At 43.6% G+C, this 27,954-nt stretch overlaps 1 protein-coding gene across 4 annotated transcripts in view; it reads left to right on the top strand.

Moving 5' to 3' along the window:
• The first annotated feature begins 12,624 nt into the window (after positions 1–12,624).
• Positions 12,625–27,954, top strand: part of SH3GL3 (SH3 domain containing GRB2 like 3, endophilin A3) — a 137,824-nt gene continuing 122,494 nt past the window's right edge. Inside the window, exon 1 of one of the 4 annotated variants that reach the window (XM_055326812.1) lies at positions 12,625–12,835. In XM_055326812.1, coding sequence (XP_055182787.1) covers positions 12,791–12,835 — 45 coding nt within the window. In that variant the 5' untranslated portion in view covers positions 12,625–12,790. Of the gene's footprint in view, positions 12,836–13,310; positions 13,427–27,954 lie in introns of those variants that run through there. The other 3 variants (XM_055326816.1, XM_055326814.1, XM_055326813.1) reach the window with 3 other exon arrangements.

The raw sequence follows: 27,954 nt of genomic DNA, 5'->3' as shown, positions 1-27,954 counted from the left end.
TCTCTTACATTGGCCATAACAACATTTTTCCAGATATGTTTCCTGAGGGAAGCAAAATAAACTAGTGAGACTTCATCAAGATAAGCTTCTGCAAAGGAAACAATCAACAAAACTAAAAGGCAACTTATAGGTGGGAGAAGATATTTGCACATGACGTATCTGATAAAGGGTTAGTATCCAAAAAATATAAAAAAACTGATGCAACTCAATACCCAAAAAACAAATAATTCAATTTAAAAAATGGGCAGAAGACATGAACAGACATTTCTCCAAAGACACACAGATGGCCAACAGACAAATAAAAAGATGTTCAACATCATTCAACATCAGGGAAATGCAAATCAAACCTACAATGAGGTATCACCTTTCACCTGTCACAATGACTAAAATAAAAAACACAAAAAACGACAGGTGTTGGTGAGGCTATGGAGAAAGGGGAGCCCTTTCACATTGTTGGTGAGAATGAAAACTGGTACAGCCAAATGTGGAAAACAGGATGGAAATTCCTCCAAAAGTTAAAAATGGAACTACCCTATGATCCAATAATTTCAGAACTGGGTATTTATCCAAAGTATAGAAAAAAGGATACATGCACCTCTATGTTTACAACAGCATTATTACAATAGCCAAGATATGGAGGAAGCCCAAGTGTCGACCAATTGATGAATGAATAAAGAAGATGTGGGATATATATGTTTTATAATATATAATATATTATAATTAATAATATATTAATTATATAATATTATATTATTAATATAATAATTATGTTATATTAATTATAATATATATTATATATTATGGAATATTATTCAGCCATAAAAAGAATGAAATGTCATTTGTAACAACATGGATGGGCCTAGCGGGTACTATGCTAAGTGAAATAAGTCAGAGAGAGACAAATACCATATGATTGACTGTACACCTGAAACTAATATAATACTGTATGTTAACTATGCTGGAATTAAAATTAAAAAACGTAATAACTTTTTTAAAGTAGAGGAAGCAGAAAGATGTCAAGAATTACCCAAAATACATCCAAATGAGTGGACAAGGGTTCCATGGACAGTTGTGCAGGTTGTAACCTGGACAAGGTGTCCAGCTGGGGAAGCAAGCTTATAATCCACTCTCCAGATTAGGTGCCCATGGGATAGATGCTATTGGTGATAGAGGCAGCCCTGAGAGCAGAGACTTCTTCATCATATGTGAACTATATAGATCATCCAAGTCTACATTTTGGGTTAATATATCCTTAGGGAATTGATGCTTTGGTTTTTGGGCTCCTTGGACTTCTACGGGGCGATCCAGCAGACTGGGAATTGGATCAGGTGGCGCCCTGTGCTTCCCCACTAGACACTTTATCTGGCTCTCATGGAGGATGGAAAGGCAAGGCTTGACCTCTAACCCCCAGGCCACACAGCTGAAGTGCCCCGTGTAGAGAGCCAAAGAGGTTCTAGGTACTCAGAGAAACTCAAATGTTTTGGTCCATTTAATTACATTATTTGCAAGAGCCTGAGCATCCACATTTTCAAAGGCACTTAATATTAGGTCCCATATGTGTCTGGAAAACTAGAAAATGCAAGCGAAAAAAAAATCAAGAGTCAAGACTATAGAAAAGGTAGCCTCATAGATCTCAGGGGAGGGTCCTACCACTGTTCCAACGGGGTGAGAAAGGGGCTAAACTATTTCCCTGAAATGAAAGGCTTTGGGAGTGAGCAAGGCCAGGTCTGGGACATCCGGCATATGCTGCCTGTGGGGAGGACCTCGGGGGTAGTTAGCTGCAGAAGGGCAGGGAGGAGCTTGGCTCCTTGCCCCCAAACTCAAGAGGAAGGATGGAGGAAAACAGGGCTTCCCAGGATCATATTCAGGTGGAGATGAGGGGGCTGGAGAGCGCAAACACCAGATGGAGTCAATTTTCTATATAAAAATCAGGTGAGATCATCCAGCAAGTGTCAGTGGGGGGGAAGGCAAAGAGGAATGGAAAACAGAGAGAAGACGGGCCGTTTTTGAAGTTTTTAACCTTAAATGTGTTGCATGGGGGTGGCCAGGATTAGGTAATTGGTGATTTGTTTTGTTTTTAAGCAGAAGTGATGGATCTGCCAAGGAGAGAACGTGGGGCATTTGTTCATCATCACGGACTTAAGTCTCATGATTTAATTCTTGTTTTTAAAATTGCTGATCTATGTAGTCAGGATCTTTTAAAGTCATGAACTTTATGCATTTTTTTTTGCATCTAGAAAGAGAACACATTTTAAGAATACAGCTTAATGTTTTTTCACAAAGTGAGCCCTCTATGCACCCTGCACCAAGGATGAGAAACAGAACAGGAGTGGTCCCCAGATCCTCCTGGTTCTTTCCCATCACAACTGCTGCTCCCAATGGGGAACAGCACCGTGGTTTCTAACAGCAGAGATCAGGTTTGTCTAAAACTAATTAACTTTGAAGTCAATGCCTTCCTGTTCTTCAGAACCATAGGCAAGATCTTAAGTCATTGACTTCTCATATGTTGTGGGATGAGAGTTTGTTGGGTTCTATACTTCTCTGAGTGTGTGTGTGTGTGTGTGTGTGTGTGTGTGTGTGTGTGTATGTGTGTATGGATGGATGGGTGTATAGGGGTGGAAAGACATGCTTCTTCCAGAAGTTTGCTCCAGGTGAGGTCATAGTCCATGAAGAGGATGGGTGACAGGTGGGCATATAGATCTCTACTACTTCAGCAGCATGGGTGGGCAGAGGGTGCATGCAGCTAAGGGTCAGGAGTCAGGAAAAGTTGCAAGGATGAGATGGTGCCAGTCAATCCAACATGTGGTTACTAAGCCATTTTTTTTCCTAGCTCAAACTCTCATAGGGAGGAGAATAAAGCCACAACTCAATACAATAAGGTAAGGGTCACATTAATGCACAGAGTAATCCAGTCTCTAAACACACAGCATATAATACCAAGTGAATATTCCCGCATTATCCTGCTCAGGGAATAACACCCTGAGGGGTCAGCGGTATGGACAGGTATCAGCCCGCTTGCTGGATTCCGGCTTTTCCCATGATTGTATGGGACTCTTTGTGGAAACCTGCCCACGTATTTCAAATATCAACTCCGTCAAGACAAACTCTGATTCATCTCTGCTGGCCCCGCGCCTCACATAAGGCCAAGAACACAGCAGGTGTTCAATAAATGTGTGTTAGATGAGTAAGCCGTAGTGATCTTAGAGCAAGGATGTTCAAATACATGGAAGTCCTGATTCTCTCCAGGCCAATGAATGGACTTCTAAGGCCAAAGGTTGAGAAGCGGGCAGGTCACATCTTGCTGTGGGACACTCTGAGCTTAGTCTCCTCCTCCCTGAAGTGGGGGTCCTGTGTATCCCCAGTGTTGCCATGAGAGAGCACAGTGGGGTCTGGGATGTCCCACATGCACCTCTCTCCCCTTGCATGTTCAGGAGCCACCTAGAGCCTGTGCCATGGTAGGTGACTGCAGTCCACCAGTTCAAAGCTGCAGGGGTGGGGGCATGTTCTATTCTTGGGGTAAAATCTGGAAAATCAGATTCAGTATTCTACACCTACTCGGGCCAAGGTGATGACAAACAATATTAGCTTCTTAAGTTTACCAAGAGAGTCACTGAGCCACAGGAGAAAAATGACACCCCCAAGGTCAAGGGAAAGACGTTCCCCAAACTCAGCTGTTTCCAATTCACTCAGTTCATCAAACATAGGAGTTGTTGGCTGTGCATGTTCGCTATTCATATGACAAATGTGTGTAAGTAAAGCCACATCCTGCCTCTCTACAAGACTGTCATTTACTGCCTTGCACCTCAAAGTGTGATCCCTGAACCAACAGTGTTGGCATGTCTGGGAGCTGATTAGAAATGCAGAATTGCGGGCTTTGGGACCTGCTGCAGACCTGGGGAATCGGAGCCTGCATTCTAACCAGATTCCAGGGGATGTATGCACACGTTGCAGATTGAGAAGCACGACTTTAGAGAGCTATGGAATCACATATATGACCACCGTAGTATCTTAAAGTTTGCTGTGTCACTCTGAGGTCCCCACTGCCCCCTATAGACCATAATAATCACAACAGCAATGGACTAACTTAAAAATGCAAATCAATCCAGGGACAGTTGCTATAATGCTGTATAAACTCTTTTATGATTAGAGGACAAGTGGTAGATTCTTGAAATACCAGAGGCTAAGTGCATGCTACATCTGTAAACACAGCAAAATCCTACACGTAAAGGAAGGAACAATTTCTTCTTGCAAGGGCAGTAAGAAGAAGTAGGAAGAATGATTTTTTTTTTCCAAGGGGAAATGTGGATCACGGGCAAGTTAGAGCATTATTTCCAGTTGGTGCCTGGAGTAGAGACAGGTGGGGAACACGTGCAAACTTGGATTGATGAGGTCTAGGGCCAGACTCTCCCAGCCAGTGAGGGTCCACAGACTTCTCTACCACCCTGAGCAGTGCCCAGAAGAGGAATCAAGGGGAGCCTGGGTGGTTTAGCGCCGCCTTCAGGGGTATGATCCTGGAGACCCGGGATCAAGTCCCATGTTGGGCTCCTTGCATGGAGCCTGCTTCTTCCTCTGCCTGTGTGTCTCTGCCTCTCTCTTTCTCTCTGTGTGTCTCTTGTGAATAAATAAATAAAATCTTAAAAAAAAAAGGAATCAAGCCACATGCAATAATGATCCCGAGGAAAATGTCTCATGTATTTAACAAAGCTTCCTACACCACCTGTGAGGTCATTGCTTATCAACCTCAAGGTCCCCTTAAAGAGCTAGTCTGAGACAAGGTCACAGCGAGATGGGATTCCCCATGGACCGTGCTGGCATTGCAGTCAACAAACACAGCCAATGAACCCCTGGGGAAATCCCTGCTTCCGGTGCTCCCCTCTCTGCTGGCTGTCCTTGGCAGGATTCCAGGCTCTGGCTGCAAAGCGAACTCACACCTCTCCGTGGAGGTCCGCGCCTGCAGGACCACTGCCCCCATCACCTTGAACATGCAACGCGAACAGCAACACCTCCCATTTCCTGGGCTCTCAATACCATCCACTCCCACCGCAACTCTTCCCCGACCATCACCCCCAACGTCTTGCTAATTTAGATCCTCATCTGCCCTCCTCAGTCATTTATTCATTAAATGACTATTTATGTTTCTTGAGCAGCTCCGAGACTCTAGATAGGAAACCAGTAATCAAAGGGTCAATGCAAATAATCATAGCTATTGGCGACTAAAGTGCAGCTGCTGCTTTTTACCCAGACCTGTCTCATTTGCCTTTCATCTGAGGCTTGCCTTCCTATCTCCTTCTTTGGCTGCTTCTAGAAGAAACTCTTATCTTGCCGCAGACTCCATGTCTCAGTGACTGTCTTTGCTACACATGGGGCAGACGAATGGACTTGGGCTTGGTCACGGGTACTCTTCTGGCCCTGGGAGCACCACACTAAACACAGAAGAATAATTTCTTGCCATTCTCCAGTTCAGCTGTCCAACACGGGAGCCAGTAGCCCCATGCGGGCATTTAAATACTCATTAAATAAAATGAAAGACTGGGAGTGGCAGAGGCCAACTCTTAAATGATCTAGAGCTACAGTTAGCTAGTAGTTGTCAGTATTGGACAGCAAGGATACAGAACATGGCCATTATCACAGAAAGTTCTACTGGATGGTGCTGCCTCAGAGCTTTTGTTCATTCTGGTCAGGGAGAGAGACAAGACTTTAAATGGATATTAAAACATCAGGCAGAGTAAAGAGCTATGAAGGAAAATAAAGCTGGACAGATAGTAATGGAATTGGGATTCATGGGGCTGCCACTGTGACTGCTGGCTCTAATGGCCATCTCTTCTTTCTTGACATTGCTCATTTGGAACCATGACACCCTGACCTATTCGTTCTCATACCTTTCTGGCTAAGGCCATAGTGATGGAAGAGACCTTATTTAGATTCATACAGTAAGAACCAGAAGAGGACTCATTAACTGAAGTCCCAGATGTGCTCCGGGATCTCAAGGCAATCTTTACACCACCCAGATGAGCGGCTGTGACATGGCCAGAGGTACAAGGGTGCTTTTTAAAAGCTTTGACATATAAGTAAAAGACCCGTAAGGAAGCACGGTCTAAACTGCTGAAGGCCGACCTCTATCACTTCTCAGGAGCACCACAAGGTGTCAGCAGTAGCTTACAAAAGTTGCAGCCACCACTCACAAGCCCCACCCCCAGAACAAAGTGAGCATCCATTTATTAGGAGGCGAAGAGTCTTCCTCTGGGGGTAAGTGTGAGCATGAAAATGGCACCTATGTAATTAACAAAGGCTAATTAGAATAACAGCATGATCCAGAATGCTGGCTGCCTGTGTACAGAGGCCAAAATAATGGGGTAATGTTGATAACTCTGATATGCATTGATTCACTACTTAATTATATTTGCTTTCACTGTTGAGATGATGCCCTTCACCCAATTTCATTTTTGCATAAATCAACACACTTCAGGTTTTTTTTTCTCCCTCTACATTTTAAAATGAAAATATTTCCCTGGCCTCTTCTTGAACTGATCAATTGGTTTTCTGTTAGCTTCACGCAAAAACAATAAGCGAAGAAAATCTATACATTTGTCCTCAGTTGTGATCTTGCAAGTTAAAGGCAAACTGCCATGTTCAGCATCTGGGATTCATCATGTCTGCTCTGTTACCTCATCGATGGGCACATATCTTTCCCAGATGTACAAAATAAAAGGCCTATGAAGTTACAAGAAAAGCAAAACAGTATCCATGCTCTCAACTTCCTGTTGTAGCCAGGTATGTGGGGATAGTAAAATGAGGGGAAGGGCACTTCTAGGTCTAGTTTGTCCAAATACGTGGCCTATTGCACAAATGTGGTGGAGAGCCACATGCTTGCATCCATGAGTAATTGAGGGTGACTCTCCTGAAAGGCGCCTGAGAGCTTTTTATTTATTTTTAAGATTTTATTTATTTGAGAGAGAGTACGAGTGGGGCAAGCAGGACAGGGAGAAGCAGACTCACTGCTGAGCAGGGAGCCCAATACAGGTCTCCATCCCAGGACCCTGAGATCATGACCTGAGCCCAAGGCACCTGCTTAATGGACTGAGCCACCCAGGTGCCCCTGTGTGAGAGTTTTCTTTAGGGAAAAAGAGAGAGACAAAGCTGGAAATTGAGAGGTCATGGTCAACCTAGCACCTTAGGATTATCTAAGACACCATGATTTGAACTTAGCTCTTCAAGATCTGCCTAGAACTGCAATTTGGACCTTGTATCAGTCCACATGTTTAATGACATAAAATTCACAGCAAATGGAACATATAAGTCCATGTTACTTTGTCCTCTCCCCCCTTTTTTACAAGGCTTTCCTCTAATGACCACAGATTAGGGAGCAATATATATCAATTTGCACTTAGAACTGTTCCAATCTTTCATGCACTAATTTTACATCTGGGAATCTATTCTAAGGAACTATTACTAAATACAGAAAGAAACCTTAATATGGAAAAATATGTTTAATGTAGCATTATTTAAACCATGAACAATTTGGGAAAAAAACTTTTAAATTGAATAACAATAGAAAATAATTAAATTTAATGATATGTCTATATAATGGGTTATTAAGTTGTCATGAAAATGATGTGTGAAGACTAGACCAAATATAAAATGCTCATGTAATTAAGAGAACAAAGAAAATAAAGTAGTTTGTACAGTTGTGACAGTATGTTTAAATTTTGCATAGGAAATAGACTATTAAAGAAAAACATGCCAAAATACTAAGAGCAGTTGTTTCGACAGTGATTGCAAAGGTAAATTTTCCTTTTTACTTTCCAACAGTTTCCAAATTTTCTTTAAGTGTTATTATATAATGGGAAATACATACTTATGAAAAGTTATTTTGAATTTAAAATAATTTCACTATTCCTTTATTTCAAAATTTCTGTTCAAATTGTCTTCTCCTCAGCTGTGCCTCCCTAACTTAAAACCCATACTTTGCAGTCACTGGTTGATATTTTTTTAAAAAAGATTTTATTTATTAATGAGAAGCACACTGAATGAGAGAGAGAGAGAGAGAGAGAGAGAGAGAGAGGCAGAGACACAGGCAGAGGGAGAAGCAGGCTCCATGTAGGGAGCCCGACATGAGACTCGATCCCGGGACTCCAGGATCATGCCCTGGGCTGAAGGCGGCGCTAAGCCGCTGAGCCACCTGGGTTGCCCACTGGTTCATATTTTGTTTCCCAGGAAGGAAACTGGACTCTGGTCTTTGCTGTAGACTTCTTGGGTGGCTGGGGCCGAGCATGAGCTGGTCTAAGCTGAAGGAAGGACAGGAAGAACTTAGTTTATGTGCACTGGCCATGGCTTGTGCTAGTCATGCTATGGCTTCCATATAATGTTTAATTATTGATGTTGACAGAGAATAGAAGTTCATGTATTTCACAGAACAATGGTAACCAGTGGTTGAGTAAAAATTGGGCATATAATTCCCAAAAGCAAAGGGAATAAAGAAGTAAAGAAAAATCTGAGTAAACAATTAGATACTAGTGACAGAAGGAACTATTTGAAGGAATAAAAAAAAAACCCTAGATAACACGCCATAACATGACAAAACCAAGATCAAATATACTCTTTTCATAATAAATGTGAATGCTTTAAATCTCTCTCACAAAAGGCAAAGATGTGTTTTGGCCCCAAAACAAAATTAAATTTTATTGTTTATAGAACACGTGCCTGAAGCAAACTGAAAGGTAAAAAGTAAAGGACCCATACTTGAAAGCTGCCAAGAGAGCAGATTTTCAATATTCTCACCATTTAAAAAAAAGATAATTATATGAGGAGATGGAAGTGTTACTTAACCTCACTGTGGTGATCATTTGACAATATATACATGTATCAAATCATCACAGGTGTACACATTAAACTTACACAATGTCCTATTATCAATTATGTCTCTATAAAGCTAGACAAAAGGGACCAAAAAAAGACCAGTTAAAACATGTGAAATGCATATAAACAATAAGTAGGGATATAAAAATTGATATGTGACAAAGTAAAAATAGAAGCAAAAAGCCATAAACAGGACAAAATAGGTTACCTTCTATGGATAAAATTCCAAACCACAAGAAGACACAACAGTTATAAGCTGAATACCACAGCACTGAAAAACCTTTACAGCTCAACTCCCAAACATAAGGCACAAACAACATAATCATAATCAGAGCAAGAGACTATAGACTGTCCCTCTCAGTCTTTCCTAATTGAAGGGAAAAAAATCAGGATACAGAGCATTTGAAGGATAAGTCCAGAAGACTTGATTTATGAGATACATAATGAGGTATGTCATCCTGTTTTAGACATTAATCAGTATGCTTCCCCCCCCCCTCCACCCTTACTCAGGCTCTCCTGCTCCCACCCACACAGGGAGATATGAGTCATTCACCACAGGACCAGACACAAAGACTGCACATACTAGACTCAAGAGCTGGCCTAAGCACAAGACAGAGAAATGTCCGGGCATACTCGGATAGCACTCTGCATCAGGGAAGGTAAAGGTGTCAGGAGAGCCAAGGACCACGAAGAAATGAACAGGAGAACACCCAAACCTCTGCCAGAACGTGGGCCATCTATCCAGAGTGCCAAAGACAACCATGGCATCCCTCTTGTCATTGTCCTGTGAAGACCTCAAATGCCCAAAGATTCTTTAGTTTAGAATAACACTTATGTGTGCTCAAGGCTCTCCTACTGATTTCTTCTCATGTAGGCAACTGTCAAATGGCCCAAGGCATTTGTATGTTCCTCCCTAAACAGACTGAAGAGCTTGGGGGATGGTGTGTGTTGACATACAGAGCAAACCTTGAACTGGCCAATGTGACTCTAGCTAGCTTGAGTTTGAAATCTCACTCTGAGCTAGGACTTTCAGTGGAACATGTGCTTTCATGGTGGATAAAGAGAAAAGCTGTCCCATAAAAGCAGAACACAGTTATTTCAAAACTACGGTACATTTATAAAATGTAACATAGTAGGCTATGAAAAAAACCTTAGGGCCTGCTATTTGGCAATAGTACAAGTCTAGAATTTCCCATACAATGAATATAAGAAATCAAACCACATAAAAAATATTAAAAACATTTAGATCAAACAGGGCATTAAAACTGCAATCCCAAGTTTATTTAGAAAACAATCAGAAGAACTGTATCACATAATGAAAACAAGGTGTGAAGCCAAAGCCGTACTCAGAAGAAAATTTATAGCTTTATATGTGTTGATTATAAAACATAAAAGAATAAAAACATATAAGCCACATATTCTATGGAAGAGATTAAGGAGTCCCCAAATAAAGGTTAGTGGGAATTTGTGTTGCTGTTGTTCTTAGATAATTTTCTTTGCTGCCTAGTCTCTGAAGCTGCTTCCTATATTAGGGAGATCCACCATGGTGTGGATCTTAGACATCTAGAGCCTGGGCATATCATCTAGATTTAGCCAATCAGATGCTGACCCCCTGGAACTCTCAATCTAGCATGAGCCTGAAGGAAGCAGGGAATAGGTTAGCCTTCATTCTGGTAGCCACAGCCAGCTTTCAAGGCCAAATCAGCACATGCCAAAGGGCTGCCCCTGGACACGCTGCGGATGTGACCACTGAGATTCCCATTCCTACTTACTCCCCCATGTGGTCCCCTATGGCTCTCCAAATCTCTGGGCCACCTGATACCCTTCTCCAATACATTCTTTTTCAGCTTACATTAACCAGGGCCAGTTTCTTTTGTTAACAACTTCAATCTCCTGAGCAAAACAGAAGGAAACAACGTATAATAAAGAAATTAACGATAGAAAAAAAAAACCCTATGGCCATGATGAATAAAGTCAAGAACCCTTTTAAAAGACCAATAAAACTGGTAAACCTTCTCATGAGTCTAATCACTGAAAAGTTAAGGCCACAAATACCTTTACAAAGGAAAAAATGTGCATGAAAAATTCTTAAGTTTAAAAATGAGATACAATGTACCACTTCCTGCCTGAATAAGAGAAATTACCAAAGTTAACTGGATTAGGAAACTTCAATATATTATCAACCATGGAAGAAATGCCAAGAAGTTTTTTTTTTTTTAATCACTCTTTTCCCAAAGGGCACAGAGCTGGATTAGTTTAGGTGCAAATTCTCCAAATCTGTGTTATTTAAGCAATTCTGACATGGAGAAAGAAGGCAGATGAGCATGTTTCAGGCAGTCCTGGACCAGCCCTGGACAAGGGGACCCTGACTGTAATCCCTGTGGCCAGCTTCCTTCAGTGTAGTGGTTCCCTTGGAGGGGAGCCTTTGGTCGAGTGGGATTCAGCCTGTTGTGTGGACAGGCCACCTTGTTATGCTATTCTGATCCAGTGATCCCCACCCTCACACATTCCAGTTATCTGTGGCTGGTGTCAGCCACCTGTTGGCCAGTCAAGCCCATGGCACTCCCTTAAACCACATTAATTAATCCTTGGGATGTCACCTCTATCTCCTCACCTCACTCACTTCACCTCCAACACCACAGAAAGAATGCTTCTGCTCACTCCTGTCCACAGCCTCTAAAGGCAAGGGAGGAAAGAAGCACAAGAAGGTGTAGTTACCACAAATCCTTCCTGGGATGAAGTCAGGGATAAGGAAATCAAGAGCTAATGGCAAAGGGCTTTTTCCTGGAGAAACGCAGGATGCCAAAAGTGGACGCCAGGGAACAGCAGGTGTAAAAGCAGAAGTGTTGGGTAAACCATGGCTCCTGGTCATCCCAGATGGGTCTTGCTGAGGGCTCAGAGAAGAGGAGCCTCTTTCTCTTAGGTGGAGCCTGGAGGAAGAGGATGTTTGTTTCTCCAGTGTTAAGCGCGCCTAAGAGTGGGCTGCAGGTCTCGGGACCTCTGGAGGCAGGGTTCTGTGCAGATGCTGACCTGGTGAGGGGCAGCTCTGGCACAAGGATGCACAGTATGCTCCAGGCCCCGGGATGGGCCTCAGTGTGCAAAATGACTCCGTAACCGATGCAACTGGTAGGAATTACCGAGGGGGCGGGGTCCCGCGCGTGATGGTTCCTCCAGGGTGGGGAGCACGGGGTTCACAGCTCCTTGGAGACCCCTGCGCTTAGCGAGCACTGTATCCATCAGCAAATTACCCATTAACTGCTGGTTCTCCTGGAAGGCCACAGTCATGTGCACCCGGTGCACCGGGGCACCGCACAGGGTGAGGAGAAACTACCCCGCCGCCCTCCTCCCGCAGGTCCCCCCCACCCCCCCATCTCCGTCCGGTCGGGTTTCTGTACCTCTAGGCGGACTTGGGGAGCGTCCCTGCCTGAAAACGGACCCCCACCCAAACCGCCTGGGGGAGGCATGCTGCGAGCGAGCCAGAGCAGGTTTCGCACCGAGTCCCAGAAGCAGGAGAGGTGCGCCCTCCCTCCCCGCGCGTGGCCACTGCAGCCCCCCGCCCGCAGGCAGCCCTGCGTGGGTCTGCCCCGACCCACACCCGGGAGCTCCCCACGCCGGCCCCGCCGCCCCGCCGCCCGGCCCCCGGGTCTCCACGCAACAATGAGGCGTGGGCGGCCCCGGCGGCCTCATTTGCATACCGCCGCCGCCCGGCCAATGGGCTGCGCAGGGGCTCTGGAACGCGGTGTTGCCATCTGCGTGCGCGCGTGTGTGCGAGTGTGACAGCGGCGGTGGCCGTGGCCGTGGCCCTGGCCGTGGGAGGCGGGCCCGGCGGAGCCCAGCCGCGCGGGGACCCGCCAGGCGCCCGCTCCTCCAGCGCGTCGCGGCCGCGCGGCCCGGCGGAGCCCGGAGACCCCCAGCGCGGGCCGGCGCAGTCGCGATGTCGGTGGCGGGGCTGAAGAAGCAGTTCCACAAAGCCAGCCAGGTAGGGGGGCACCGGGGAGGCCGGGGGGGGGGGGCGACCGGGGGGCCGCGGTCCCCCGAGGCTCGAGGCCTCTGGCGACCCGAGGGGCCCCTCCCGGGACGCAGAGGTGCCGGGGAGGCCCCGCAGCCCCGGGCCGCGCTCTGCCCCGAGCGCTGTCACTCGGCGGGCGCCCGAGGGCCGGGGGCGGGGGCGGCGGCGGGCCGCGGGGGCTCGCGCGGGAGAGGGGCGTGCGGAGGCCTGCGCGCTGCGCTCGGCGCCGCCCCCGACCTGCGCCCGGGAGCCCCCCGGGGCGCATCCTGCGGCCTCGCGGCGGGTCCGGAGGTCGGGCCCGCGCGCGCCTGGAGGGGCACCGCGCCGGACCGCGCCGCGCCCGCGGCCGGGGCTCCCCGTGGCGGTGCCTCGCCTGCGCGCCGTCCTGGCGCCGCCGGCCGGGCTCCCGCTCCCGGGGGGCCGCGGTCTGGCTCGCAGACGCCGGCAGACACGTAAACAAACAGTGGTAGACGCACCTCCACGCGCGGAGCGCGGCAGACAGCCCGATGGGGGCGTCCGGGAAAGCTTCCCGGAGGAGGAGACGCAGCGTTTGGGAATTAAGTAGGAGCAGGGATGGTGGTGGTGGTGGTGGTGGTGGTGGTGGTGGTGGTGGTGGTGGGGGAGGTGGGGGAGGTGGCAGGGAAGGGGGAAGGGCGTTCCGAGTGGGGGAAACCGGGAAAACAGAAAAACAGGAAGGGAGGCATGAAATTGCTGTGTGTGCGTGAGTGTGTGTGTTGACAAGCAAATTTGTATTCCAAGATTGCAGTCTCTTCCGGCCATGGCATAGCTCGCATTGTAGAACCTGTCCCACACCTGCAGCCCGGGATCTGTTGCTCTGTCTCGTCCTCCGCCCCAGCCCCCCCCCCCCATTTGGCTAGCACCAAGGTGGACAGATTTCATTCAGAATCCGCATTAATGAGATCTTATCCTGCTTCTCCCACAGATTGGTAAGCAGCTGAAATTAGAGGATTCTCTTCTTCTAGCCTCAGTTTCAGGCTGAGGGCACCACTGTTCCCCCACTCACACCCCTTCCGTGAAGAAACTGGGTGATGCCCAGATTCTGATTGGGGACACTGGGCGGACAGTGGTGCTATTCAGGGTGATGAGGAGTCCTGGAGGAGGGGCCAGCTGGGCGTACTCCTCGCTGGCCTTGGGCCCTTTGAATGGTCTGGGGCCATTCAGTTATCACTGGCCTTGGGGCAGGTGCATGCCCAGATCTGGGGCTCAGGGATTGAGGCCAAGACTGGAACTACAGACTTTTTGGGATTTAAGCCCTAAGTGGACATTAAAAAATGTAAGTGCAAGAAAGTCAGAAAATGCACAAGGAGCTAAATACAGACTCTAGGGAGCAGCCACATTTAGGGACAGTGTTCAGCCCAGTACTTGATAAGCAGTGTCCACTCTATAAATATTTATTGAATAAAGGAAACTTTTGGGGTGGAGGAGCACAGGAAGGAAAGAACTGATAGATGCAGGAGAGAGGAGTGTCATGGAAATGGGGTGGGGGGGGCGCATTTAAAGGCAGGAGCAGTGCTCCTGTGAGCTCAGAACTAGAGCATGCTCTCGGCTTGGGCGGCCAGGAGGCTGGGTGCTACTGTGGTTAGGGCAGTGCCAGAGTAATTGCTGGCTGTGCTTGTTACATGGCCTTCCTTAGGAGGAACTAGGAGGGCCTTCCTTCCTGGCAAGGAACTGACCTGTTTTGAAGATTTTCATTTATTTGGTAAGGACTTCATAGGAGCACATCTCAGAGCTGATGGAGATAAAAGCTCTAGGGTGATTCATGTTAGTTTCTGACCACTAGCCAGCATGAATGGTTGAGATCTTAGGAAGGTATTGGCATCGGAGAAGTGTCACACTAGTGATGAGGTCCTTTAGTTTAACCGCCTGTAATCAGTCCATTAAAAAAAGAAAGCGAGAGTAGGTTTAATTTAGACATTTGTTGCATGAACTGAAATCTTTTGTGCATTTATTGGAAAAGAAGGAATCACAGATTCTCTCTGCAGTTTACAAACCACGTTTTTTCCCGTCAAAGTATCTAGTAGATAAGTTTTTTATCTGTTCTAGAAGTCTGTCTAAGAAATCTGGCCATGGGACAGATTTGGTGGAGAAGTTAGACTGGGTTTAATATAAAAGGGAGCATGACAGTAAAAAATGCCAGACGTTCTTCTCAGACAACATTTTAACAGGAGGTTTTAATTCACATAGAACTTTCCAGGGCAGGGGAGAGGGAGTCCCAGATGATGTCAGCGGCTCGATAATTCCCAGGGATCCAGGCCTGGTTGTGCCACTGACCAGGTCTGTGACCTTGGGAACCTGACTTACCCCCTCTAAACCTTAGTTTTGTCTATATCTTGGATTAGAGGATTTGGAAGCTATGTTTCTGTTTTAAAACTGATTGTAGTAATGCTTGCACAACTCTGTGAATATTCCGAAAACCATGGAATTCACCTTTATGGGTGAATTGTATGTTGTGTGGATTATATCATAGTATGTACCTCCAAGTTTTGAAATTCCTTTAAAAAATTTTTTAGAAAAGATTTTTATTTATTCATGAGAGACACACAGAGAAAGGCAGAGACGTAGGCAGAGGGAGAAGCAGGCTCCCTGTGAGGAGCCAGATGTGAGACTTGATCCCAGGACCCTGGGATCACAACCTGAACCAAAGCCAGATACTCAACCATTGAGCCGCCCAGGTGCCCCCCAATTCTGAAATTCTTAATTTACTTAGAGTATTTCAGAGAAAGAGGATAAAGTGGATCTTTTACAAATAAGGGAACTATAGGACCATGGTGACCAAAGATGATTTTTCTCCACAATAGACAAGGTAAAATAACTCATAACCTCCTCTTTCTTGGTACCTCACTCATCTCTCAGGGGGTGGGAAACAAATCCCCTTACTGTACAGAGAACAAAAAACTGTAAATCCCAGAGATTATGCCTCATTTTGCAGCATATGGAGATCAATAGAAAACAGGGAGAAATAAAGTAAAATGACAAGAGCACTAGTGGAGTTGATCACAAAATGTATTTAATTCTCTTCTTCAGCATTGGAACTTAGAACCTAAGTGTCCCTTGTTCATAACTACTTTTTTTTTTTTCCTCTTGAAAGGATTTTTAAGTTTACCCTCCTACTGGAAGGGATAGAGCTTGAATTATTAGAGATAAATACAAAGGGGTTCAAGATGGCCTTGTGGTTTCTTATCAAACGTGGTAGTTGATTAATAAAAATGTAAAGTAGAGTAATTACATTACTGTTACCACTCTTTGATTTGCATTAATTATGCTTAATAATGCATAATTCATAGTGGTTTTCTTGACAATGGTCACTATTGGTACGGGATGTTCAGGCCGCACCTGGACTTCCTCTGACCTGGACGCTGTGCGAATAGCCATATTCTTTCTCTCTGAACTTCCAGGATATGTGTTCCTCAGCCCTGAGAAGTCTAGGGAAGTGTTCATATTTCCTCTTTTTCTTCTTCTGTCTCCAAATTAACCATATGGCGATAACCCTGGATGGTGGTGACCCTTGGAGGCTTCATGTTAAATTTATTTCTTTTTGCCTTATGTAGTAGTGCTCTTTAACCTTTGTCCTGTGACCCAGCAACAATAGGGAATGTGGGAATCTAACACAGCTTTTTTTTGTGGGGGGTAACTCCCCACCCTTCTCTTTTAATGCATTAACCAGAGAAATGATGAGCAGTCATAAGAGGCCTAGACATTTTTCCTGTGACAACCCACTGCACATGCTGGCCATTTATGGGTAAACACTTCAGAGAAGGATAGTCTCTGTAAATTATGAGAATCCCTAGGGAGGCACTGAATGTCTCTTGTTTCACTGTCTTGTTAGAGAGAAAGATAAAACTGCACTTTACAAAATCCATAATGATTTATTTTTTTCTCTTAGATGCGTCAGAAAATACATGATGCTTAAACAGTCTTGCTTCTTGCCACGTAGATTGCTTCATAAATTCATCTATAAATCTTTGTATTTTTTTTATAAAATTTAAGTCAGTGTGCTAGAATAGATGTCCAAGCCAAACTGATTATTATCTTTAAACAGTATAATCCAAACATGGGGTGCCTGGGTGGCTCAGTGGTTGAGTGTTCTGCCTTTGGCCCCGGTCGTGATCTCGAGGTCTTGGGATCGAGTCCCGCATGGGGCTCCCTGCGTGGAGCCTGTTTCTCTCTCTGCCTGTGTCTCTGTCTCTCTCTCTCTGTGTCTCTCATGAATAAATAGATAAAATCCATAAATCCATACATAAATACATAAAACGCATAAAAAATACATAATCAAAACATTTCTTAAGTCTGATGACTTTTTTTATCCCCTAAAGTAAATGTAACAGGGTGCCACTCACTTGGAATTTGATTTTAAAAGGCGTTTGAAAGCAGGGATTTTTTTTTTTTGGCTATTTTTTTCAGATTAATTTTTTAGCTTTAGTAACAAATTGAATGTAAATGATGTTACTCAAAGTTAAGTGTGGGGGGGAGATCATGTGTATTTGGGGGAGCATTCTTTCACCTAGGAAATTAAACTGCCAGTCAATAGGACTGATATACTACCATATTTGGTTAAATAATAGGTGAACATATTTCTGGAGGTTCTATACCAGCAAAATGTGGGTAGTTGGATTTTGCATTTTGGAGGAAATCTGGGAAGGTGTTGAGTTGGGGGAAGGGTCTGGGGGCAGCTGGGGATGGGATCAGGAAGGGACTGTTGCATTGCTAACTGTTGGGGTTCCATGAAATGCCTTTTCTCTTGCTTTGCAGTTCGCAGGGTCATGTCCACATGTTGTCACCACAGCACTGATGGCAGTGACCTCTGTGAGCCTGGGGTTGTTCTTTCTGGCTCTCTTTCTAATCCATTGGATGGTGGTGACTTTCCTCCGGCACTGGATAAATCTTTCTCAAACACTGATGCCTCTAAGGGCTTGCTTTGCCTGCTCAGAGCATCCATCAGTGGCAGAAGCTACTGCTTCTCCAGGCCTCATGCCTTGGGTACTCCCTCCTGAGCCTGATGGCTAAGTCGTATTTCTCACCCACATCCCGGTCGTTTCTTCCACGATTCCACAGCTGAGAAGGATCTGCCAGTTAATGCGTGGGTGCTTCTCTGTTTGTCCTGGAAGGACAAACAAGGACACTGCACACCTGGCTGCCTCCCAGTTGGGCTTCACACCCCATCCCTCTCTTTCCCATATGGAAAAGTCCTTCCTTGGTCTGAGATCCTGCTTCACCCCATCCTATTTTCTCTCTCTCCTTCCCAGCAAAGTGTATTGAAGACATTGTCTATTGCCGCATCTCTACTTTCTCATCTCTTTCTCAGCTGGTTCCTGCCAGCTGTCTTCACCAGCACCCTGAGGCCTAGGTCTCAAGTGAACCTCCGCCCCCCAGCTGCCACACCCTGGGGTCGCTTCCCCACCTGACTCTCAGCAGCCTGTGACCCTGTGGACTGTACTCTGCCCACAACTCCTATACTCACTGGGTTTTCCCCTGGCCTCACATTCTTGGTCTCCTTTATTGCTCCTTCTGACCACCCTGGTCCCCATCGCTTCCCAAGGACATCCTGGAGTGCCCCAAGGCTCTGGCTTGGGTACCTCCCCTTTTCTCAGCCTCTGCCCCCACCAAGGTGTCTCATCCAGCCTCACTGATGTATAGACAATCTGTACTTTGATTACTTTGTAAATTGTATTTATTTATTTTTTTTAAGATTTATTTATTTATTCATGAGAGACACAGAAAGACGTAGAGACATAGGCAGAGGGCGAAGCAGGCTCCTGTGGGGAGCCTGATGTGGAAGTTGATCCCAAGACCCCAGGTCACAATCTAATCCAAAGGCAGAAGCTCAACCACTGAGCCACCTAGGTGCTCTGTAAATTGTATTTCTAGTCCAGGTGTTCCTTCTGAATACAGACTCCTGCAAACTCAAAAGGCACCTCTCCCCTTGGATATTTAAAAGGCTCTCAAACTTAAGATTTCCAAACTTGAACTCTTCATTTTCTCCACCCCAACATGTTCTTCTGCTGGTGCTCTTTGTCTCTGTAAATCACACTGACTATGTGCTCAGCTGCTCAATGAAAACAAAATAAAAACCAGGATTCATCTTTGATATTTTTTCTCTCCCTCATTGGAAAGGAAGTTCATCAGAGAGCCCTTCTTCCTGGTTCTGTTTTCAAAATACTGCAAATGTGTTCATCTTTCTCTTATCTCTGCTGCCATGCTCCTCCTGGTCCTGGCCATGGGCTCCCCTTGCCTGGACGGTTGCAGCAGCCTCCTGCCCAGTTCCCAGACCTTTATTCCGAGTGCTACCATCCACTTACAGTGCTCACTATGCTCTTTTTAAAATGTGCCTCAAACCATATCATTCTTCTGCTTGCAAGTCTTGAATTCTTCAGTGGCTTCCAGTTGCATTTAGAATACAAACCAGACTTCCTCCTCCCCTGGCATGGGAAACCACACATCACTGGGCCTTCTCCTCCCCCTCCTGCTGGTGATCAGATGCACTGACCTCTCGTTCCCTTACTGGGCTAAGGTCTTCTTGTCTTGGGGCTTTTGTGGTAGCTGTTCCCTCAACCTGCCATGCCTTTCCTCTTGATCTTTGCGGGGTGTCTCCTCCTTGTCTTTTAGAGTGCAGCACAGAATTTTCAGAGTGCCTCATCAGAGAAGTTTTCCCTGACCACCCAATTCAAATAGACATACGCCTTCACTATCACATTACCCAGGTGTTTTGAAAACCACGTCACAAATATCTTGATATTTTGACAAGTGTATTCAGTATTGTTGGTTTCCTTTATGACCCCATGTATTTTTAAGTTAAATTTTGTATTGAGGTAGTTTTGGATTCACCAGCAATTTTGAGAAATAATACAGATCCCTGTACCCTTTACATGGTTTGTTTCCCCCAGTGGTAACATTTTGCAAAACTGTAGTACGTGATGGCAACCAAGATACCACTGATACAGTCATTTTACAGTAGGCATCCATCAGCTGCGGAAGGTGATGGCCACACCTACTTCCCTCCTCCCCCCTCTCCCTCTTAACCCCTGACAACCATTAATTTGTTTGCTTCTTTTTAATTTTTTCATTTTGAAAGTGTTGAATAAGTGGAACCATATGGTCTATAACCTTTTGGGATTGGTTTTTATTTCTATTTGATACTATAGAGATTCATCTAGGTCATGGTGTGTATCAGCAGTATTCCATGGGGTGGACATCCCACAGTTTAAGCACTTACCTGTTGAGGGACATGGGGATTGTTTCCAGGTTGGGACTATTACGAATGTAGCTACTGTAAATATATATGTACAGGATTGATTGATTGACTGACTGATTTTATTCATGAGAGACACAGAGAGAGGCAGAGGCACAGGCAGGGGGAGAAGCAGGCTCCCTGCGGGGAACGTGATGCGGGACTCGATCCTAGGCCCCAGGGATCATGACCTGAGCCAAAGGGAGACGCTGGAGCCACCCAAGTGCCCTGATGTACAGGTTTTAATGTGAACCTGTTTGCATTTTTCTAGGATAAATGCCCAGGAGTATAATTGTTGGATCTAATGGTAGTTAAATGGTTAGTATTTTAAGAAACTGTCTCAGTTTTCCAGAGTGGCTTTACCATTGTACATTCCTCTCAGAAATGTGTGAGGGTTCCAATCCTTTCTCATCCTCCTCAGTATTTACTGTTACTATTTTATTTATTTTTAATTTCCTTGTGGTTTTAATTTGTATTTCTCTAACTGCTAACAACTTTTCATGTGCTTAGCTTACTGGCTTTCTGTATCTCCTCTTCCGTGAAATGTCTGTTCATATCTTTAGCTCATTTTTAATACAGTTTTTAAAATTGTGCATTCTTTGTATTTTCTCGATACTAGTCTTTTGTTGGACGTGTGGTTTCCAAGTGTTTTCTTCTAGTCTGTAGCTTGTCTTTTTATCCTCTTAACCTAGTCTTTTGCAGAGCAGAAGTTTTCAATTTTGATGAAGTCCTATATGAGAATTTTCTTCTTTTTGGATCATGATTTTGTTATCTAAGAACTCTGCCTAGCCCTGGATCCTGAGGATTTTTTCTGCTTTTTTCTAAAAAGTTTTCTAGTTTTAGGTTTTACATTTAAATCTGCAATCCATTTTTTTTAAAAATTTTTATTTATTTATGATAGTCACACACAGAGAGAGAGAGAGAGAGGCAGAGACACAGGCAGAGGGAGAAGCAGGCTCCATGCACCGGGAGCCCGACGTGGGATTCGATCCCGGGTCTCCAGGATCGCGCCCTGGGCCAAAGGCAGGCGCCAAACCGCTGCGCCACCCAGGGATCCCTAAATCTGCAATCCATTTTGAGTTAATTTTTAAAATAAGGCATGAGACTTGGACCAGAGATCATTTTTTTTTTTTTTGCCCATAGATATCCACCATGGATACCAGATACCCAGATTCAACACTTGTTGAAAACCCACTGAATTGCTTTTGTACCTTTGTTAAAATCACTTAGGCATAGTCGTGTGAGCATATTCATGTCTTCTCTCTTTTTCTCCCATTAATCTATGTGTATTTGTCCATTCCTTTGCCAACATAATCCCATCTTGATCACTGTAGCTACATGGTGAGTCTTGAAACCAGGTAGATTGATTCTTTCCACACTAGTCTTTTTCAAAATTGTTTTAAGCTATTCTAGTGTCTTTGTCTCAATTTTAGAATAATCTTTTCTACATCTACAAAAACACGTTTCTGAAACTTTGATAGCAGTTGCAGTACATCTGTGTATCAGTTTGGGGAGCACTGACATTTTTCCTTGTTGAGTCTTCTAGACAGTGGACATACCCTCCATGTGATTTACTCTTGTAAATTTACAGTAGTATATCTTCCTTTCCAATCTATATACCTTTTATTTCCTTTTTTGTTTTATTACACTAACTGGAATCTTCAGCATTATTTGAATAAATGTGGTGCAAATGGAATCCTTACCTTGTTCCCCAACTTAGGGGAAACCATTTAGTCTTTCACTGTCAAGTGCAGTGTTAGATGTAGGGTTTTTGCAGATGTTCTTTATCACATTGGGGAAGTTCCTTTCTATTTCTACTTCTCTGAGTATTTTCTTTTATCATGAATGGGTGTTGAATTTTGTCAAATGCTTTTCTGTATCAGTTGATTTGATCATGTAATTTTTCATTAGTTTATTAATATGATGGACTCCATTAATTGATTTTTGAAAATTGAACCAACTTTGCTCCTTGGATTAAAATGCACCTGGTCATTGTGTATATTTCTTTTTAAATATATAGAATAAATTTATAGGAATAGAAGAATTTATTTGCTAATATTTTTCATGGATTTTTTTGTGTCTGTATTTTTCATGGATATTTTTGTGTCTGAGGAATATTGGTATTTTTTGGTACTTTGTAGGGATTTATTTATTTATTTATTTATTTAACTAACCTCTGCCCACATGGGGCTTGAACTTATGACCCTAAGGTCAAGGATTGCATGCTCTACTAACTGAACCAGCTAAGCAACCCTACCCGTGTAGCTTTGGTGTTAGATAATACTGCCTTAATGAAATGAATTGGGAGGTGTTCTCTCTTATTCTGTTTTCTGTAGGAGATTGTATACAATTGGTCCTAATTGTTTTTTAGACATTTAGTAGGATTTTTTTAGTGAAACAATATGTTATTAAAAGTTTCTCATTTGACCGGTGCTTGGGGTTGTGCGTTCAAGTCCCATGTTGCATGTAGAGTTTACTTAAAAGTAAAATCATTAAAAGTAGTTTCTCATTTGGGAATTTTATTAGTTTGTACTTTTTGTGGAATTGGTCTATCTCATTTAGGTTATCAATTTTATGTGTGGAGAGTTAGTATTCCTTTATTATAATTTTGTTGTCCAGAGGGTCCATAGTAATATCCCCCCTTTCATTCCTGGTATTGGTAATTAGTGTCTTCTCTCTCTTACTTTGTCAGCCTTACTAGAGGTTGGTCAGTTTTATTGATCTTTTCAAAGAACCAGGTTTTTGTTTCATTTTCTCTGTTGTTTTGCTATTTTCAATTTCATGGACTTTTGCTCCTTATTTCCTTCTTCTGTTTGCTTTGGTTTATTTTGTTATTTATTTTATTTTTCTATGTTCTTGAGGGAAATCAGATCATTGATACTGAGGTTTTTCCTCTATCCTAATGTATGCATTGGTACTACATATTTTCCTCTTAGCACTGTGTTAGTTCTGTCTCACAAATTTTGATATGTTGTATTTTAATTTTCATTCAGTTCAGTGTACTTTTTAATTTCCCTTGAGTTTTTCCCTTCGATCTATTGATTATTTAGAATTGTGCATTTTGGTCTCTAAGTGCTTGGCATTTTTCCTGTTATGTTCCTGTTATTGATTTTGATTCCATTGTCATTAGAGAACACACTCCGCATGATTTCAATTTTAAAAAATTTGTTGAGGTTTATTTTCTGGCTCAGAATATGGTCTATCTTGATATGTGTTCTGTGAGTACTTGAAAATAACATGTATCTGTTGTTGGGTGGAATGTTCTATAAATATCGATTACATTAATAGTGTGGAATTATTTTATATCATTATTGATTTTTCTCTCAAGTACTGTTAATTGTTGGGAGAAGACTTCATATTTGGAACTATACATTTGTCTATTTCCTCTTTCACTGCTATCAGTTTTTGCTTTGTATAATTTGCAGGCCCACTGTTTGATCATACACATTTAGGGTTGCTGTGTCTACTTGGTGGATTTACCCATTTATGTATTTAAAGATTTTATGTATTTATTCATGAGAGACTGAGACATACACAGAGGGAGAAGCAGACTCCCCAAGGGGAGCCTGATGCAGGACTTGATCCTAGGACCCTGGGATCATGACCTGAGCCAAAGGCAGAGGCTCAACCACTGAGCCACCCAGGTGCCCCCCCCCTCCAATTTACACTTTTAAATCCATTGTTATTGTAGAATGCCACTCTCTGTCTCTGGTTATATTCTTTGCCCTGAAGTCTCCTTCATCTGATATTAATATAGCCAATTCTGTTTTCTTTTGTTAAATGTTTGCATGATACAAATATTTTTTCATCTATTTACTTTCAATCTGCCTATATTACAATATTTGAAATAAGTTTCTTGTAGACCGTTAAGCCATGCTTTTTAATGTAGTCTGCCAGTCTTTTAATTGAGATATTTAGACCACTTACATTTAATGTAATTATTTATACCTTAGGGCTAAAGGATACCATTTAATTGTTTTTTGTTTGTTCTGTGTTTTATTTCATGTTTTCCTCCCTGCTTTCCTGTACATTACTCATTTTGATTTAATATACAGTTGACCCTTGAACAATAGGGGGATGAGGGGTGTCCCTACAGTTGAAAATCCACATATAAGTTTGACTCCCTGAAAACTTACTGACAGGTTGCTGTTGACCAAAAGCCTTACCAATCACATAATTGATTAACACATATTTTGTATGTTAAATGTACTATACACTGTTGTTTTATAATAAAATAAGCCAGAGGAAAGAAATTGTTACTAGGAAATCATAAGGCAGAGAAAATACATTTGTGGTATATATGTGTATTTGTTGGAAAACAGCGTGTATAGGTGGGGGAGAGTGGTACAGGGTGGTAGCAGTGGCCCCAGGATGCTAATCTTTTGCAGCCTGGTGGTCTCAGCTCAGCAGTAGTAGTCCCCAGGCAGCAACGTAGATCTGGAGATACAGTACAGCTGCTCCATCTGCCTGGAGGTGTACACTGGCCTGTGACCAATGGCAGCAACAGGCACACCTGGATGTATGGGCTTGGGGAAGATGGTATAGCTGGAGGGAGGTGGGGGGCGCTGAGTTTTGTGGCTGCCCTGGGGCAGCCCAGGAGCCTGAGTGTGAAGGACTCCAGTGGTGAGAGGGCCAGGGAGCCCCCTAGACCCATAACCCCCTCAATATACTAGGTGACATACAGCCATGCCTGGTTCTGGATCTATAGGGGAGCTGCTGACTGCCTCCACCCCTGAGTTAGGGCGGCAGGCTCAACCTCTGCACCTGTCTCCTTTGATTAGGTCCCATGGAGCAAGGGGTGGACAGTTGTGAATAAACATTTTGTGGCTGTTGTTAACCCTTAAAAAAAATCTGCATATAGTGGACTCCTTCAGTTCAGACCTGTGTTGTTCAAGGGTCAACTTTATAGTGTTTTTGAGTGTATCTCTTTGTATAGTATTTTCAGTGGCTGCTCTAGGTATTGTATTCTAGCTATATAATTTATCAGAGTCTACAGTGTCATAATTTTACCAGTCTTGGTGAAATGTAGATTTATCTCCTTTTATGTCCAATTATCCTCCTCCATTTATAATATGATTGTGTTAAATATTTCCTCTGTGTTAAATATTTACTCTGTATATATTTGGAAAACATCAGTGTCCAAATCGAAAATGATTACGATTTTCTCCTTATCACTTAATCATCAGTGATTCTGCTTTCGTCATCAAACATAATTTAGAAAATTCAAGAGGCAAAGTCTATACTAATTACCATATATTTTCTTCCCTCCTTCCTGATGTTTCAGGGTTATTTCTTTCAAACTTTCCTTTCTGTTTTGAGAAATTCCTCCAGCCCTAATCCTTAGGATAGATCTGCTGGCAACAAATTCTCTTAGTTTTTTTTGCATCTGAGAATATCTTGATTTCCCCTTCAGTCCAGAAGCATACCTCCTCTAGTTATAGGATTCCTAGTTGACTACTCTTTTCTTTTAGCACTGAATAGTGTGCTGTTTTTCTCTGACTTCAGTGATTTCTGATGAGAAATCTATAATTTGGATGGTGTTTTCCTCTATATGTTAGGTATCATTTCTTTCTTTGCTTTTAAGTTTCTTTCTCTTTGGTTTTTAGAAGTTTGACCACGTTCTTTTGGTGTGGGTTTTTTTGTTTATCCTGCTTGGGGTTCAGGTAGCTTTTTTTTTTTTTTTCAGGTAGCTTCTTGAATCTGTAGGTTTATGTATTTTGCCAAATTTGGAAATTTTCAGCCTTTTTTTTTAATTTTTTTTATTTATTTACGATAGTCACACAGAGAGAGAGCTAGAGAGAGGCAGAGACATAGGCAGAGGGAGAAGCAGGCTCCATGCACCGGGAGCCCGACGTGGGATTCGATCCCGGGTCTCCAGGATCGCGCCCTGGGCCAAAGGCAGGCGCCAAACCGCTGCACCACCCAGGGATCCCAATTTTCAGCCTTCTTTTAAATTTTTAAAAGAATTATTTATTAGAGAAATTAAGAATGTGGAGGGGAAGGCAGAAGGGGAGGGGACAGAAAATCTCAAGCAGACTTCCCACTGAGTGTGGAGCCTGACACAGGTCTCAATTCCATGAACCTGAGATCATGACCTGAGCCAAGCCTAAGAAGCATACACTTAACTGACTGTGCCACCAAGACAGCCCATCAGCCCTTTTTTCTTCTAGTGTGGTGATTTTTGTTTATTTGGTTTTTGCCTGTCTTTCCTCTCTCCTCTTAGGATCCTGATGACATGAATGTTAGATCTTTTGTTATAGTCCCACATGTTCCTAAGCTGTGTTCTTTATTTGCCACCCCTCTCCCCAGTTTATTTCTTCTCTCTTGTTCAGATTGGGTAATTTCTGTTGTTTACCTTCCAGGTCACTGATTGGCTTCTTCTGTATTCTATCCAGTGCTTGCTTAGGAGCTAAACATGGTTTCTGACAAGATGTCTCTTGGCTTTTGGTCTGGGAATGTTCCTGGAAACTTTGTTGGAAGGCACATTGGATGGAGCTGAACTGAGCATTTGTCCATGTGCTGCTGGGTTAGGCTCCCCTAGGGAGCTTGGCTGGCATCATATGGGAGCTGAGGAACGATCAGGTGTAAGGGCAGGGAGCTGTCAAGTCATGATACAAATTCTACAGTGCTGAGTGGGCAGAGCAGCAGAAGGCAGGCTTTGAAATGAGTGGGCAGCCTCACACGACTATGCAAACGCTGGCAAGAAATGAGGTGGAACTAGTGCTTTGCTTGTAGTGACCTATTTAGGAATATTTTAAGAAGAGGATGCAAAAATAGGTAGTTTCTAGAATATTCTAAGGCACATAAAACCCCTTCTTTGGTGCTCTCGTCAAATCATAAGTAAAAGTCATGTGTCTTAAAGCAGATGTTAATAAATTTTTTATAACTCATAAAATTTGTTTTAAAAAAGTTAACCAACAGCTTTGAATTTTATACATACTGGATTCCTATTAGTCAAATTAATGTCTTAAACCAGGTGCTATTTCCAAGAAAAGATAGTTGTTGTCTAAAGCACATGGTCATCTCTCTCCCTTTTTTTTTTTAAGATTTTATTTATTCATGAGAGACACAGAGTGAGAAAGAGGGAGAAGCAGAGACACAAGCAGAGGGAGAAGTAGGCTCCATGCAGGGAACCCAACGTGGGACTCGATCCTGGGTCTCCAGGATCACAACCTGGGCGGAAGGCAGCGCTAAACGGCTGAGCCACCCGGGCTGCCTGGTCATATCTCTTTAAGGTTAATTTCTCAATATGAGGGGATGACATCTGGACCAAGAGTGATGTTGTACAGTTAGCATCTAATGAAGAAATTTCAGAGTGTAAATGACATATAAAATCCCATGGTTTGGCCATAAATAGCTAGGGTTTGGGCCATTGGAAGCGCAAAAGCCAAGAATTTCTTTTATTTATCTTGCTTTTTAGCAGTGGAGTCCTGTCCTGAGGACAGTAGATGGAAGCCCAGTTTTATTTTGAAGGAGCAGTAGTAGGAGTGGGTGCAACTGGGGAGAATAAAGGAATTTCTCTTGTCATTCCCTGCCTTGAGGGGGAGTTGTTAAATCAAGTATATTAAATGTGCCTTTCATTCCACTCCATTCTACAGTGTTTGGGAGCTAAACTTCCAGGGGCTGAGTCTATATTGATATTAGTAGAAAGAACTTGGATATGCAGAGGCTGGGAGTCTGTCTTTGAATAGTGGTTGTGCCAAAATGGTGGAGCTGCCAGCCATTTATTGCTGGTGAGAACTGAACGAGGGGGAGGGCCAAAGGGCAGGTAGCATGGAATACCCATAGAGCATGGGATTTGGGGTTGGGAGAAGTAGGTTTCCTGTATTTGCCAGGAAGTGTG

The sequence above is a fragment of the Nyctereutes procyonoides genome, unplaced genomic scaffold, assembly GCF_905146905.1.
Source record: "Nyctereutes procyonoides isolate TBG_1078 unplaced genomic scaffold, NYPRO_anot_genome, whole genome shotgun sequence".
NCBI classification, from domain to species: domain Eukaryota; kingdom Metazoa; phylum Chordata; class Mammalia; order Carnivora; family Canidae; genus Nyctereutes; species Nyctereutes procyonoides.
The sequence above is the reverse complement of the archived record's forward strand: the minus strand, read 5'-3'. Positions and strand labels throughout refer to the sequence as shown.